Here is an 18,130-nt window from a genome sequence, read left to right on the forward strand (position 1 = left end):
TCTTTCAAATACATCTGTTTCAGAATGTCCTTAGTGGCCTCGAACTTGTCAAGGTCCTGATTAGGACAAAAACTGAGGCCACGTGCCAAAACGTATGTCTTCAAACTTATTCTGAAACAAATGTATTCGAAAGATGTACCCCATCAACCTAAATTCAAATCGCAAGAGCTTACAGCTCTTGTTACTGTCATTGAACTCTTGGAAGAAAATGACCCCCCAGATCTGATTGATCGAATCGATCTCAAACATCTACTTGGATGTTTTGACCAATCTGAACCTCCTGCTTTGCTCCAACAAACATTCAAAAAGAAATCCAGATCATTTTCCCACTCTCAGCACAAATTCCAACATGCTGGCATTTGTTAAACTTACATACAGTGAAATTCGGAAAATTAATACTTTACGTAATAGACGGCACAATTTATTGGAGGCAGAAAGAGAAGCTCTGAAATCTTTAGTAGACAGCTCCACCATTACTATAAAACCCTCCGATAAGGAGGGCAATATTGTCAGTATGAATAATAAACATTATGTGGATAATGCAAAATCTCCCCTACTAAGATTGAAAAATTCCATCAGGGGTTCTATAGTCTAGTAGATGAGGCATACGCTGCCAACATCCTGTCCAAATCAGAATGGGATTATGTGCGGACCACACTACCTCACACACCAACTTTCTACTCATTATCCAAAGTGCATAAAAGTATGCACCGCCCATCGGGTAGACACATCATATCGGGCAATGGCTCATTAACTGAAAATCTTACTCAATTTGTCGATGGTCATTTACACCCACAAGTCCTGAATTTACCCAGCCATATAAGAGATACCATGCATCTCTTACAGAATATTGATGGGCTATGGTTCCCCCGACTTCCTTTGTAGTTTGATACCACGTGACAAGGGGCTGTCATGCATCAAGCATGTCATCTCGCAAAATAGTCATTTTGAAAAAAAGAAAAATACATTTTGATGGGTGCTCTGGAGTATATACTCCTTCACAACTTTTTTACATTTAACGGCTCCTACTTCCTCCAGGTGCAGGGGGTAACGATGGGGATGCGTTGTGCCCCATCCTATGACAACCTGTACCTTGGGGAGTTGGAACAAATTTTAACACAATCAGAGAACATGCTGCCCTACATGGAGAGCGTGATTATATGGTACCACCATATCGATGATATCCTCCTGTGGGATGGGCTTCCAGACAGTTTGCAAACCTTTATCCAAAAATTAAATATTAATATATTCGATTTAACTTTTACCATCACTTCTGATTGCAAATCCATCCCCTTCCTGTATGTAACAATCCACAAGGGTGAGGATGGTTTACTTACTAGTACTCTTTATCGAAAACCCACAGCTGGTAACTAGCTTTCACCCCAAATCTCTAATCTCCTCCATTCCATATAGTCAATGGCCCAGATTCTCAAAGGAGATAGGACGGTGTATCTCCAGATACGCCGTCGTATCTCTAGTCTGAGCCGTCGTATCTATGCGCCTGATTCTTAGAATCAGTTACGCATAGATTTGTATTAGATCCGACCGGCGTAAGTCTCTTACCTGCATATTTACGCTGGCCGCTAGGGGCGTGTACGCTGATTTACGCCTATAAATACTTTTTCAAGGAGTCACTGCCCCCACAAAGTCCCACTAGATGAATTATTTTGCAGTTGGTTTAATTAGGGATGCGCGCAGCAACTCCTACTCCATAAATATTTAGCACAATTCATATAAATATCTTACTGTAGCCACCACTCCAATCACATCGATATCTCCAGGTCATTCATAAAGTTTACATAGCAATGCCGCGTACACACGGTCGTTTTTTGTGATGAAAAAAACAACATTTTTAAAAACGTCATTTAAAATGACCGTGTGTGGGGAAAACGTCGTTTTATGTCTTCTGAAAAACGACAAAAAAAAATTCGAACATGCTTCAATTTTTTATGTCGTTTTTCAAAACGTTGTTTTTTGTGTCATAAAAAATGATCGTGTGGGGGCTAAAACGACGTTTAATACAACGTTTTTAAACCCGCGCATACTCAGAAGCAAGTTATGACGCGAGCTTGAATGGAACAGAGTGCCGCCGTACGTGCTGAACGTAACTGCGCTTTGCTAGAGCATTTTGAAAAAACGATGGTGTGCAGGCAACGTCGTTTTTTAAAGATGAAGTTTGAAAAACTTTTTTTACAAGACAAAAAACAGCCGTGTGTACGCGGCATAAGAAATAGGCTCCAATAGTGTAATACCATACAACCACGTTTTATTAAAAGGAAAGCCAAATGGCTATTTACAAGATAAAAATGTATCATGCACATTGAAAAACCTCTCTGCCGGCAACAAAAAGTACACCCATCCTTCTGTGATCACATGGGGTGCGATGATGTCAGCGAGTAGCTCCGCCCGACATCTTTCATTATATGTGCATTTCCAAGTAGTGCCTAGAGACAGGGTGGCCTTTAACCACTTGCTTACTGGGCACAAATACCCCCTTCCTGCCCAGGCCAAATTTTAGCTTTCAGCACTGCGTCGCTTTAAATTAAAATTTCGCGGTCGTACGACATGCCTCCCAAACAAAATTGACATCCTTTTTTTCCCACAAATAGAGCTTTCTTTTGGTGGTATTTGATCACCTCTGCGGTTTTTATTTTTTTGCGCTATAAACAAAAAAATAGCGACAATTTTGAAAAAAAAACACTATTTTTTACTTTTTGCTATAATAAATATCCCATTTTTTTAAAAAATATATTTTTTTTCTTAGTTTAGGCCGCTATGTATTCTACATATTTTTGGTAAAAAAAATCGCAATAAGCGTATAGTGATTGGTTTGCGCAAAAGTTATAGTGGCTACAAAATAGGGGATAGAATTCTGACATTTTTTTTATTATTTTTTTTTACTAGTAATACGGCGACCTGCAAATTTTGTCAGGACTGTGATATTGCGGAGGACACATCGGACACTTTTGACACATTTTTGGGACCATTCACAATAATACAACGAACAGTGCTATAAAAATGCATTGATTACTGTATAAATGTGACTTGCAAGTAAGGGGTTAACACTAGGGGCGAGGAAGGGGTTAAATGTGTATCCTGGGAGTGATTCTTACTGTGGGGGGAGGGGACTGACTGGGGGGGGTGACCGATGCTGTGTCCCTATGTACAAGGGACACAGCATCTGTCTCCTCTCCCTGACAGGACGTGGAGCTCCACGTCCCTGCTCTGTCACTGCCGATCGCGGGTGCCTGGCGGACATCGCGGCCGACAGGCACGCGCATCGTCAATTTGGGGACGCGCTGGCGTGCACCCCCCAGTGGCCGGGGGATGCGAGGCCATAAAAACACAGCCTCCCGGATTTATAGAGCCACCTAGAGGCCGTCTTTTTACTATGGCCCGGGACTAAAGTAGTTAAAGCCTCTCTTAATATTACCTATATATTCGTTAAGTCTAACTTGCAATGGACATGTAGTGCACCCAATATACTGAAGTCCGCAGGGACAGGTAAGAAGATACACTACGTTAGGGGTAAAACATGTTATGAAGGTCTTAATATCAATTCCTGAGCTGCACATTTTATATTATTTGTTAATGTGGTTATTAATTATGCATTAGGTAGCACATTGATTAGCGCAATTGTTATTTTTGAAATGTTTTGCCTTGTTGATATCACTGGGTAAATCGCAGCAGTCCCTTTTTACTTATTTTTTATATATAATTTAGCGCGGTATATCTTCTGGATTTTGCACACATCTCAAGAGGGATTTTGTCTCACTCCTTGCAGATCCTCTCCAAGTCATTAAGGTTTCAAGGCTGACATTTGGTAACTTGAACGTTTAGCTCCCTCCACATATTTTCTATGGGATTAAGGTCTGGAGACACTCCAGGATTTTAATGTAGTTCTCCATTGTTGCCTTAGCTGTGTGTTTTGGGTCATTGTCATACTGGAATACTCATCCACAACACATTTTCGCTGTAAGGAAGGTTGGGACTTTGAATGAAACATGCACCTAAAAGAGTGATAACGGACAATGGGTGATACATATCAGCATCAGCTCCTGATGAGTGGAGAGTTCCACGAAACGCGTCAAGCTATTCTGATGCTATTATCATGTACCACATGGGATAATCTTACTATTTTTAAATGTATTATGCTGTAACAATTATGACATGTATATGGTTATCATGTGATATATGGATTAATCTGCCAGACATTTTATTATACTATTACCATGTACTGTAATGCTTTTATGCTATAATGTATTATATGTATTTATATGAAATAAATGTTATTATTATGTATTACTGTCCTGTGTGCTGGGTATAGAGATTCAGCGAGTACAGTTGCAATATTCCTCTTACTGGTCAGACACCCATTGTCCGTTATCACTCTTTTAGGTGCATGTTTCATTCAAAGTCCCAACCTTCCTTTCAGCTTAATTGCTATTAGGGATGAGCTTGTCGTTCGACTCGAACATCGTCTGTTCGTACGTTCGACGAATTTTGAACAAAACAGGTCATTCGCGCCAAATTCGAGTGACGCCCATCAGCCCATAATTCACTGCGGCGTTGTGCGCTGATGATTGGTCAAGCATGCACCATGACCCTGCATGCTCGGCCAATCACAGCGCGCAAAAAATGAAGAACCATAATTGGCCAAAGCCAGGGTGGCTTTGGCTAATTATGGCTCAGGGGGTTTAGTACACGCCCCACACTATATAAGGCCGCCTGTAAGGCGGCCGCGTGTAGTGTGTTCCAGGCTTTGTTAAAGAGAAGTCAGTCAGACAGTTAGAGAGAGATAGATAGATAGAGACACAGGGGGTTATTTACGAAAGGCAAATCCACTTTGCACTGCAAGTGCACTTGGAAGTGCAGTCGCTGTAAATCTGAGGGGTAGATCTGAAATAGAGGGAAGCGCTGCTGATTTTATTATCCAATCATGTGCAAGCTAAAATGCTGTTTTTTATTTTCCTTGCATGTCCCCCTCAGATCTACAGCGACTGTACTTCCAAGTGCACTTGCAGTGCAAAGTGGATTTGCCTTTCGTAAATAACCCCCACAGTGTCTTTTCTACCAGATAGATAGATAGATAGATAGATAGATAGATAGATAGATAGATAGAGCAGGAAGGCTAGTGAGTTTAGTTAAATTTACAGTGTGTAGAGGATAGATATACATCCTAGCGTTGTACATATATTTATACACTGTATAGCTTAGCTAGATCAGCTATTCCTATTGTTAGGCAGTAGCTTGTGCTAGATGCAGTGCTCTAACGTGTTGTATTGCCTGCATAGTGTTTAGTTTACACCTAAACATAGTACTCAGTGTTAGTGGACGTGTGCTATTTAATTGCACACATACAGGCAGTTGCTGTTACTGTATGTGTGCTATTTGCACATAAACGCAGTCGCTGTTAATGCACGTGGGCTATTTAATTGCACATAAACGCAGTCACTCTTACTGCACGTGTGCTGTTTTTTAGCCCATAAACGCAGTCGCTATTAGTGCATGTTTGCTGTGTTTTTGGCCATAAACGCAGTCGCTCTTACTGCACGTTTGCTGTGTTTTTGCCCATAAACGCAGTCGATCTTACTGCACGTTTGCTGTGTTTTTGCCCATAAACGCAGTCGATCTTACTGCACGTTTGCTGTGTTTTTGCCCATAAACGCAGTCGATCTTACTGCACATTTGCTGTGTTTTTGCCTATAAACGCAGTCGATCTTACTGCACGTTTGCTGTGGTTTTGCCCATAAACGCAGTCGATCTTACTGCACGTTTGCTGTGTTTTTGCCCATAAACGCAGTCGATCTTACTGCACGTTTGCTGTGTGTTTGCCCATAAACGCAGTCGATCTTACTGCACGTTTGCTGTGTGTTTGCCCATAAACGCAGTCGATCTTACTGCACGTTTGCTGTGTTTTTGCCCATAAACGCAGTCGATCTTACTGCACGTTTGCTGTGTTTTTGCCCATAAACGCAGTCGATCTTACTGCACGTTTGCTGTGTTTTTGCCCATAAACGCAGTCGATCTTACTGCACGTTTGCTGTGGTTTTTGCCATAAACGCAGTCGATCTTGCTGCACGTTTGCTGTGTTTTTGCCCTGCGAACGATCGGTTTGTTTGAATGTTCTGGTGCGAACCGAACGCGGGTATGTTCGGCTCATCCCTAATTGCTATACAGGGATGGAGACACTGGACCTATAAGTCCTATGCCTCATATAAAGTCCCAAACTCCCCTATGTCCCCCCTCCCTTCATGCACAACCCATTTTCAATGCCCTGGCTGAGGGAAGGAGGTTCTCACTCAAGATTTGATGGTACATGGCCCTGTCCGTCGTCCCTTTGATGTGGTGAAGTTGGCCTATCCCTCTAGCACAAAAACACCCCCAAAGCATAATGTTTCCACCTCCATGTTTGGCGGTGGGGATGGTGTTCCCAAGTACCCCAAGGTCATAGGCAGCATTACTTCTCCTCCAAAACGGCGAGTTGAGTTGATATCAAAGAGAAATATTTTGGTCTCATCTGACCACAACACTTTCACCCAGTTCTTCTTCTGAATCATTCAGATGTTCATTAGTAAACTTCAGTGCTTTCTTGAGCAGCGGGACTTTGCGGGCGCTGCAGGATTTCTGTCCTTCACGTTGTAGTGTGTTACCAATTGTTTTCTTGGTGACTATGGTCCCAGCTGCCCTGAGATCATTGACAAGATTCTCCCGTGTAGTTCTGGGCTGATTCCTCACTGTTCTCATGATCATTGAAACTCCACAAGGTGAGATCTTGCATGGAACCCCAGACCAAGGGAGATTGACAGTTATTTTGCGTTTCATCCATTTTTTAAATAATCACACCAACTGTTGTTACCCTCTCACCAAGCTGCTTGGCAATGGTCTTGTAGCCCATTCCAGCCTTGTGTAGGTCTACAATCTTGTCCCTGACATCCTTGGACAGCTCTTTGGTCTTGGCTATGGTGGAGAGATTGGAATCTGATTGTTTGCTTCTGTGGACAAGTGTCTTTTATACAGGTAACAAGCTGAAATTAGGAGCACTACCTTTTTAGGAGAGTGCTCCTAATCTCAGCTCGTTACCTGTATAGAAGACCTCTGGAGCCAGAAATCTTGCTGATTTGATACGGGATCAAATACTTAAGTCATTAAAATGCAAATCAATTTGCCGGTATAACTTTTTGTTTGTGTTTTTCTGGATATTTTTGTTATTGTTCTGTCTCTCTGTTTTTCTGTCTACCATTAAAATTATAGACTGATCATTTCTTTGTTAGAGGACAAACATACAAAATCAGCAGAGGATCAAATACTTTTTTCCCTCACTGTAATTGTATCTACTTTTAAAATGTTTACTTTTAATTTTTTTCATGTATATTTGACAATCTGTTAAAAAAAAACATAGAAGACTGTTTAAAATGTACCTGTCAAACAGGGGAAAGATAGTCCAACCCAGTGGTGGCTGAAGTTGAAGCTCTTGTCCATTTTGGGATATCACATGACCACGCTTGTCACTACTAGTATGAGTAACATATGTGGCAGCCATACTAAACAGTTGTACTAGAAGTACACTGTTCTGATCCAAATAGGGATGCAGCATCTAGAAAAAAAAGGCATTCATTATGTAAGCAATATATACATTTTTAGACCGTACACAAACAGCACACATTAAACATGCAAAAACTACAGCTAGCAAGCAGCCAAAACAAATATATAACTATATTAATATACAAGCATACTTTCCAAAAGTCACAGATTGCACGGCACAGTCACGGAAATTAAACCCATGTCCCGGACTGAGCCTGCCTTGGGCAGAATCCCCAAATTCCACCTCTGTCACAGACAGCAGTGCTAGTGAGTGAGGTCGGAGCTCAGGTGCTGCTGGGCAGGGTGCCAAGAGACAGAGCAGAAGAATATTCATTGCCAGTCTATCTCTCCCCCAGCAGCTCAGATCTGCCACTTTCATTGCATGTCACTTTGACTGAACACCACCCAGGAGGCGGAGCTTGCAAATCTTGCAGTGTCTGATTGGCTGGGACACAGGGAGGGGGTGTGGCTCTGTGATTGTGCCCAGCCTGCCTTCTTTAGGGGAAGAAGATTGAGGGATATCTCTGACTTAATGAAGAGGGGGGGTGAAGCGGTGAACAGTGAGAGACACCCGAGGCAGGTACCCATGTGACAACGCTGAATAAATTACTTTTTGCTACAATGTAAAGTAGTGAGTGTACAGCTTGTATAACAGTGTATATTTGCCGTCCCCAGACCCTGAAACTGAGCTGAATGGGCCTTGCCATTGTTGACAAAAGAAGTTGAGTGCAAATGCTCAACATCATATCTAAGAGGTTGTCTTTGGGAAATGGATGAGTGCTGTCAGCATTGCTGCAGAGGTTGAAGGGGTGGGGGGGGGGTCAGCCTGTCAGTGCTCAGACCATACGCCACACACTGCATTAATATGGTCTGCATGGCTGTCATCCCAGAAGGAAGCCTCTTCTAAAGATAATACACAAGAAAGCCTGCAAACAGTTTGCTGAAGACAAGCAGACCAAGGACATGGATTACTGGAAACATGTTCTGTGGTCTGATGAGACCAAGATAAACTTAGTTGGTCAGATGGTGCCAAGCGTGTGTGGCAGTATACAGGTGAGGTGTACAAAGACAAGTGTGTCTTGCCTACAGTCAAGCATGGTGGTGGGAGTGTCATGATCTGGGGCTGCATGAGTGCTGCCAGCACTGGTGAACTACAGTTCATTGAGGGAACCATGAATGCCAACATGTACTGCAACATACTGAAGCAGAGCATGATTCCCTCCGTTCAGAGACTGGGCCGCAGGGCAGTATTCCAACATAACAGCCCCCAAACCTCCAAGACGACCACTGTCTTGCTAAAGAAGCTACAGGCTAAAGATTTAAATAGTAACCTCTTAGTACATAGTGTATATAAATAATAGTACCATCATCCTAAAGATCAGTTAGTATAGAATTAGGACTTAAGGGACCCCAAAGACCCAAAAGACCAAAGAAGGAGGTAAGCCACACAGCGCTTGTTCCCCAATGTATTTTCTTTAATGTCTCTATGTACAATTAATACTTCAATATTTGTCTGTTGGCACCTGGTTGGCCTATACATGTTTTTATATACAGTATTTGCTAACCATTATGTATTATTATTTTTAGAATTCTCCTGATGAAGCGACCCAGTCACGAAACTAGTTGAGACTCCGCTCTGCGTGACCTCCACTCTCATCGTGATCCTCCCTCTGGCGACCACTCTAGCTTGGTGATCTGTATGGCTGGTCTCGCTATATGGTTATTGTCCTGTATTGTTGTTTTGATGTTTTTTATGATCATGTCTGTCTTTTTGATACCATGTTAATAAATGTATATATTTTTTTTATATATAATTGCTCTTTGAGTTTACCTGCTCATACAGTACTGATATAGTCCTCCCGGCCCCCTCCTTCTTTGGTCTTTTGGGTCTTTGGGGTCCCTTAAGTCCTAATTCTATCCCACAGGCTAAAGATGGTGGAATGGCCAAGCATGTCTCCAGACCTAAACCCTACTGAGCATCTGTGGGGCATCCTCAAAGGGAAGGTGCAGGAGTGCAAGGTCTCTTATATCCACCAGCTCTGTCATGTCATCATGGAGGAGTGGAAGAGGGCTGCAGTGGCAACCTGTGAAACTCTGGTAAACTCCATTCCCAAGAGGGTTAAGGGAGTGCTGGAAAATAATGGTGGCCACACAATATATTGATACTTGATACAATTGGGACATTTTCACTTAGGGGGTGTACTCACTTTTGTTGCCAGCGGTTTAGACATTAATGGCTGTGTGTTGAGTTATTTTGAGGCGACAGCAAATTTACACTGTTATACAAGCTGCACAATCACTACTTTACATTGTAGCAAAGTGCCATTTCTTCAGTGTTGTCACATGAAAAGATACAATAAAATATTTATAAAAATGTGAGGGGTGTACTCACTTTTGTAAAATAATATATATATATATATATATATATATATATATATATATATATATATATATATATATATACAGAGCTTTTTTTCTCAGAAAATAGGTGCAGGAACTCAACCATGACCCCGTTCAGATTTTACAAACAGTAGAAGGGTCTTAAAGAGGCATTAAATACCAGGATTGCATTACATACAGAGTGCAGAGTTCAGGGGGGTTACACACAGAGTGCAGAGCTGTCACTTGTAAACACAGAAACCAGACTTCTGTGTTTACAAGTGATTTTGGTGAGCAGGCACCAAAGGGTCTGAGCCAAAGGTGGTGGAACTGAGTTCCCCCAAGTTCCCCCTGAAAAAAAGCCCTGTATGTGTATATATATATATATATATATATATATATATATATATATATATATATATGTATATAAAACTAGTATTTTCAGCCTGAAACTGACAGAATCATACCTTGCTAAGTAAAAGTAGGCCTGGATTTAAGTATAGCAGCGATCAACATCTAGAGAGCGCGTGATACATGCATGACAAATGCAGAAGGTTATCAAACAACTTCTCCACATTGTAATGCCCGCAGCATTTCACTTTCCACTAGACTTGGAACCAGACCTGACTCTTTAGATTAGACTATAAACTAGATGTAATTTTATTTCTGTATTGCATCTAATACCAAGAACGGGTCTGTATGCTGTAAATGTACTGTCAATGAATCCTTTTGCTATAAAGTTAGTTGATGGTTTTCCAGTGGCAGACATAACATTAATTCTTCATAACATAGCAGGGGAGAAGGAAACAAGTAATTACTTTACTCTAAATTTAGAATCCCTTTGGAAGGAATAGATCTGGAAGTTTTTTTCACTAAAAACCAAAACAGAAAAAAAAATATTTTTCTTTAAAATGTAATTCCACACGTGACCTGATAAAGACAAAATAATCTCACTAATGGATATTGCAGTACACATTGTATTCAAAACAATCAATACGGTGCACTAGGGAATGCCTTGCTTGTTGCAAGATGTGTTTAAACAAAGTGACTTCTCAATTAGAGAGAGGTTATTAAAAGTCCACATTCTTTTGTAAAGAAGAAAACTGGATTTCATTAGTCCTCACTTTCAAAGCAATTAGACTGCAATGTGACAAATATCAATAAAAGATAAGCAGCAGTTTCTTTGCGTAATCGTGACCATATCTGCCAATAGAAATTATAATAGCTCAGGGTTTAAACTTCTATATATGGTACAGTAAAATTCTGATTTTCTGCTATTTTAAAATTTTCTGCTATTTACTAAAAAACAAACGTAACTTATGTAACAGTCACTTAAAGAATTGTAATATAAAATATGCCTAAAATAGTTGTCCAAATAAAAAAAAAACAATAATGGCATTCCTGCTTACCCCACACAGTTGAAAAAAGCTCATAGGAAAAATATTGTTTATCCTCCTTGTTTGGATTTCCACTACTGAGACACCAAGAAATTCAGCCTTGCATCTATGACTCTTCTTTTATCTCAGATATGTTTTAATATTTTTTTATCCCTCTTACTAGAATGATACATTCAGGGCTCAAGTCCTGCGGGAATGCGTGGGAACGTAGTTCCTGCACTTTTTTCACAGCAGGAACTCAGTTCCCTTTGCAGGACTAGAGCAGCCGAGCCGCCCAAGCCAATCCTTCACTAAGCGGTGATGCCCAGCTCGAGTCACTGTCAGGGGCAGGCGAACCTTAGTCATCCTTTATGTTACTGGCTGCTTCCTGTATATGGATTCATCAGGTAGTGTGCGAGTATTCCGTCACTTCCTCGATGCCGCAATGTCTCCTGGGAGCTTTTGTCATTGTTCCCAGGAGACATTGCAGAGGTCTGCCGCAAGTTATCGCGGGATTTAGAAAGAACTTGCGGTTTAGTAATTATGCATATGAGTGTATCATTTTTTTATTTTTTTTTGGTGGGGGAGTGGATCTTGGGTGGGAGTTCCCACACTTTTTTCCCCAGGACTTGACCCCTGGATACATTGTTGCCATAATGGGTCATAACTCATAACTATATCAAATTGCTCTTTAGTAGTAATATGGTATCACAGTCCATGTTGCCAGGTTAGTGCAACCACCTTCCACCGCTCAACCGGCCTCTCCCGTTCCACCAGGAGACCCGAGTGACCAGCTGGCCGGAGACTCGAACAAAGCCGGAACCATCTTTGATCGGGTATCGGCTATAGTAACCTCAAAGCAACATTATGACATAACTTCCAGTTTACTCGTTAGCTAACGGTGCCAGTTTTCAAAAATCAAAAGTATTCAAAGACACAATTCTTGGCGTTTTGAATACTTTCAAGTGCAGGGGAGGGGTTTGGGGTATTATAGACCCCCAGATCCCCCCCAAAAAATAGTACCTGTCACTGCCCATTACTTACTGTCACAAGGGATGTGTAAAATAAATAAATAATAATAAAAAAAATTCAAAGCACCCTATCCCTCCTTGCTCTAGCACAGAATTTAATGCACATGTAAGTCACGCCTGCAAATGTAAACAGTGTTCAAACCAGAACAATAATTTTATTTTATTTAGCACATGACGTACTCTGTAACTCTTAACAGGTAACAGGTAAAATTTTCTTGAAGCGTCACCTATGGAGATTTTTAAGTACAGTGGTTTGTCGAAATTCCAAGTGTGCGCAATTTTAATGCATGGCATGTTAGTTATCTATTTACTCGGCGTAACATCATCTTTCGCATTATACAAAGTAATTGGGCTAACTTTACATTTTTTTTCTTTTTTATTCATTAAAGTGTATTTTTTTCAATAATTACGTTTGAAAGACCACTGCGCAAATACAGTCTGACATAAAATATGGCAATGGCCACCATTTTATTCTCTAGGGTCTTTACTAAAAAAAAAAATATATATATATATATATATATATATATATATATATACACACACACACATACATACACAGGTGATGCTCAAAAAATGTGAATATCGTGCAAAAGTAACATTTATTTCATAATGCAACTTAAAATGTGAAACTAATATATGAGATACACTCATTACATGCAAAGCAAGATAGTTCAAGCCGTGATTTGCCATAATTGTGATGATTATGTCTTACAGCTCATGAAAACCCCAAATCCACAATCTCAGAAAATTTGAATATTGTGAAAAGGTGCAATATTCTAGGCTCAAAGTGTCCCACTCTAATCAGCTAATTAAGCCATAACACCTGCAAAGGGTCCCTGAGCCTTTAAATGGTCTCTCAGTCTGATTCAGTAGGAATCACAATCATTGGAAAGACTGCTGACCTGACAGTTGTGCAGAAAATCTTTATTGACACCTTCCATAAGGAGGGAAAGCCTCAAAAGGTAATTGCAAAAGAAGTTGGATGTTCCCAAAGTGCTGTATCAAAGCACATTTATAGAAAGTTATGTGGAAGGGAAAAGTGTGGAAGAAAAAAGGTGCACAAGCAGCAGGGATGAGCGCAGCCTGGAGAGGTTTGTCAGGAAAAGGCTATTCAAAAGTGTTGGGGACTTTCACAAGGAGTGGACTGAGGCTGGAGTCAGTGCATCAAGAGCCACCACACACAGATGGATCCTGGACATGGGCTTCAAATGTCGTATTCCTCTTGTCAAGCCTCCATTGGGACTACATCCCTGCGGGGAGATGCTGTGAACGTTCACAGCGTCTCCCAGAAGGAATGTAGTCCCAATGGAGGGGGCGAGCACGCTGAATAACCCCCAGCCAGAACGGCTCGAATGATGGGGGCAAGCTTACTGAGGAGGAACAGGAAGTGAGAAATTCAGACAAAGAAAAAAAACATTTAGAAGGGAAATCGAAGGAAAAGGTAAGTAAACCAACAATGCACTAGCTTAAAGGAACCTATTTATCAAATAAAAAAAAAAACCTTTACAACCCTTTAAATACTGTATGTGGTTCATCTTGTAAAATAAGACTCTAAGAGCCAGATTCACAGAAAAAGTATGCCGGAGTATCTGCTGATATTTCGGCGTACTTTCAAATTTGCCGCGTCGTATCTTTATTTGTAATTCACAAACAAAGATACGACGGCATTTGGCTAAGATCCGACAGGCGTACGGCTTCGTACGCCTTCGGATCTTAGGATGCAATACTTCAGCGACCGCTGGGTGGAGTTCGCGTCGTTTTCCGCATCGGGTATGCAAATTAGCTGTTTACGGCGATCCACGAAGGTACGCGCGTTCGTCGCATTCTCTTACGTCGTCGCATGTCGGCTTTTCCCGTCGTAAAGTTGCGATTGCTATTTAGGTGGTGTAATATTAGACAGCCCATGTTAAAGTATGGCCGTCGTTCCTGCGTCGAATTTTAAATTATTTTTTTTTTGCGTAAGACGTCCTGGAATACGAAAGGACGTAACGCCCGTCGCCGTTCAAAAAACACGTTGGGGCGCCGTAATTTCGCGCAAAGCACAGCGGGAAATTTCCTAACGGAGCATGCGCAGAACGTTCGGCGCGGGAACGCGCCTAATTTAAATGGTACATGCCCCATTTGAATTAGGCGGGCTTGAACCGGACGGATTTACGTTACGCCGCCGCAACTTTACAGGCAAGTGCTTTGTAAATCAAGCACTTACGCTTAAAACTTGCGGCGGTGTAACGTAATGACATACGTTACGCCGCAGCGCAAGTACGTGAATCTGGCCCTAATTTTGTACACATGGAATTATTTGTAAAGGAACTTAAAATCTTTAATAAAACATCCCCAGGCTCCTTATTGCATGCTGCCTAAGCCCCCACACTTAACACATAAGGGTCCAATATGATAATTACACAGTTGTGGATATTAGAATCTACAGATAGGAATTATTCTACTCCAAATTTTCTTCTAGAGAAAACTATTTTTGATCAATAAAGGAGGATTACACAAGGCACACAAGGTTTGGTTAATTAACATTTGGCTACAGTTAAAGTCTTTAACAAAGTGCAGCAGCTGTACTGACAGTAAAGCAAATAATACACTCTGTGGCAGCATTTCAATACCTAAAACAATTGACAACAAAGTAAGTAAAATACCATGATGTTTGTAGCAAGATTATGTGCAATTTTAAATATTATTCCTGTCACATTTGAATTAGATGTTTATACATAATTGCAAATGTTAAATTAAAATGTTTGTCTGGGACGAATTTACATTGGAGGTATCACAAGTGGCAAGTATTATGTTTTATAAGTGGATTTCTAGGATCTAGAGATATACATCACAGCTAGGAGGCAATCATGGATCTGGCAACCTATCTGTATATAAAAACATAACACTGTCTTCAACAGAGCAAATTCTAAAACCGTTGGCTAACCTTCCAAAATAATTTAAGGAGGTCGCCTGAGCCTGAATGTGGCTTTGTTTGACAAATTCCCTAAACAAATAGCGCCTAATCATGCAAAAATAGTATTGTTCTCCTCCTGCTAATAATTGATGCTGAATGTCAAGAAAAAAAGTCTTTAAGAATGAGACATTAGAGGATGTTCTATTAATGGAGACAAAGATCACATGTGTTATAATAGGTGTACATGCAGTTCACATTAGGAAGTATGTCTATATAGGATCATATGTGTACATTCAAAACGAGAAAAAATAAAAAGCCTTTTGCTCCATGTTATAGGAAAATTTTATTTAGGTCATGTACTGGCTGATGTGATGAAAATTCAAGCATTGTGTACTTTAATGGGCAAATATAAAATAAAAGTTCGGAGAAGGAGCCCACAATGTACCGAGTTGCACTTTCCCGTAGCGCTGAAAATCTGCCTTTTTATCTGCTTGGCTAACCTTGGTGCAACAAGAAAATTACAACAGTAGGATTTGCTTGGCTTCAGAAGGAAGCAACCTCCAGTCTCCATGAGCAGGACTGCAAAGCATGGTCAAGACTGACAACTTTCAGCATCATCCACTTTCACTCACTTCCATTTTGCATCTATTAGCAGAGGCACAAGTGAAGCACTCCACTCCAGTTTCTTTGGGTCCACTTAATCCCACTCAGAAGGAGGAATGGAACTCATGCTTGCTGAGCTAGTCAAATCTATACATATCTCTCCCACCTCCCAAATGAAAAAAAGTTTCCACTTTCATTTTATTTGTTTTTTTACTTTTTTTTTTCGTTTTTCCGGATCATTCGTTATTATTTCAGTAATTTGGAAATTAGGAAAAATTTGAATTCGGTATGTTCCATTCATATAAATGCGGTATTCGTTATTTCAGTAATACGTAAATTGAGAAAAATTCTAATTCGGTACATTGCATTTGTAGACATGTGGTACTCGGTTTTTTGAAAATGTATAATTTTAGATAAATTTGTATTCGCCACGTTCACTAACAGGCAGCCAAATTTGAAAGGAAATTCCAATACCTATAATTTTAATAGTTTTTATTATTGTTATTTATTATTAACAAATAATAAAAAAAACTATAATAATGGTAAATACATTGTTACGTTCACTAACAGCCAAATTTGAAAGGAATATCCAATACCTATAATTTAATAGTTTATAACTATTATTATAGTTATTATTTTTATTAATAATGAATAATAATAATAAAAAATATATAATAATGGTTAATAAATGTAATAATTTAATTATAATATAAATGATCTGAATGTTTTTTGTTATTTCATATTTTCGTTCTTATTTTCAGATTTCCGTTCTTTTGAATGTTCGAGTTTTCAAATTTAGGATTTTCATTCTTTTAATTTTTCGAATTTAGGATTTTTGTTCTTTCGAGTTTTTCTTTTTTTTCGAAAATTAGTTTTTCGGAAAAATTAGTTAAACTTTTTTTGTTCATTCAGATGTTTTCTAATTAATGAATATTCCAAATTTTGACGAAAAACTAATTTGGAACTAAACTTACTGCACATATCTATTTTGCTTATCTTAATGCTCTTTATCCAAATTTCATCTTGTATAGTTTTATTTATAATACTTTTTGTATGCCTGTTGAAACTTAAAAACCTAATAAAACTCTTCATGAAAAAAACAATGATCTAATTTAATGAGCATAGTGATGTTAAAAATATAATTCAGAAAAAATTTCCCCAGAATAATTAGAAGAATAAGTTAAAATTGTTGATTATTAGTAAATGCAGGAAAAAAATAATAGGAATAAACATTTTATACAGTTACAGAAGGATGCATGATATGATTTTTGACTGATGTAAAGATCTAGGCCTAGGTTCACATCTATGTGTTCCCACACCCACAGCAAAAACGTTCTGCTGTTTTGCAGATCTGCTGGGGTGCCATTAGTTATTTTTTTTATGTTTTTTTTTGTGGTATGCGGCATACACAATGAAAAGATAACTTCACAGAAAAAGTTGTCAATACAAATTAACATGTATGCGACCAGTATCTGGATGCATCCTACCTGCAATAGGGTTGCATAATGTAATTAATGCCCTAAAGTGGAACTCCCGCTGATTGGAACCCCCCCCTCCGGTGTCACATTTGACACCTTTCAGGGGGGAGGGAGGTGCAGATACCTGTCTAAAGACAGGTATTTGCACCCACTTCCGGCCACAGTCTGCAGGCAGACTGCGGGCAGGACGTCACCTCCCAGCCCCCCCCCCCCGTTGTGTTCTGGGAACACTCGGCTCCCAGAGCACAGCGGGAGCCAGTCAGCAGGCGCAGCGCGACCCGCGCATGCACCGTAGGGAACCGGGCAGTGAAGCCGGAGCGCTTCACTTCCTGGTTCCCTCACCAAGGATGGCGGGGGGGCAGCAGAGTGACGAGCGATCGCTCATCCTCTGCTGCGGACGGCGCTGGACTCCTGTGTCCTAATATTAAAAGTCAGCAGCTGCAGTATTTGTAGCTGCTGGCTTTTAATATTTTTTTTTCAGTGGAGCTCCGTTTTAATGACACCCCCACACATTATAAACCGTGGCTCGATTTCCTTTGCAAAGAAATGCATCGCACCATTTGGTGATTTTCAAAAAGATTCAGGGATCTTTTTCTGGTGTTTCCTCTAGGTGCAGCAGGCCATTCTGGGCTGCTGTGCCTGAGCAAATACAGTCGAAGGGAAACCACATAGATGTGAACCTAAACTTACAATAAATCAACACCAATGCACATATAATAAGTTTCATGGAGGAAAAAAACATAATTTCTTTACCATACCAACAACAACCTTCTGCCTAAAATG

At 40.2% G+C, this 18,130-nt stretch overlaps 1 protein-coding gene across 1 annotated transcript in view; it reads right to left on the minus strand.

The window, feature by feature from the left end:
- The window catches only part of LOC120926758, a 127,273-nt gene that overhangs the window by 91,960 nt on the left and 17,183 nt on the right, over positions 1 to 18,130 (minus strand). Inside the window, exon 4 of the mRNA XM_040336934.1 lies at positions 7,422 to 7,597. Coding sequence (XP_040192868.1) covers positions 7,422 to 7,597 — 176 coding nt within the window. The remainder of the gene's footprint in view (positions 1 to 7,421; positions 7,598 to 18,130) is intronic.

The sequence above is a fragment of the Rana temporaria genome, chromosome 2, assembly GCF_905171775.1.
Source record: "Rana temporaria chromosome 2, aRanTem1.1, whole genome shotgun sequence".
Classification (NCBI taxonomy): domain Eukaryota; kingdom Metazoa; phylum Chordata; class Amphibia; order Anura; family Ranidae; genus Rana; species Rana temporaria.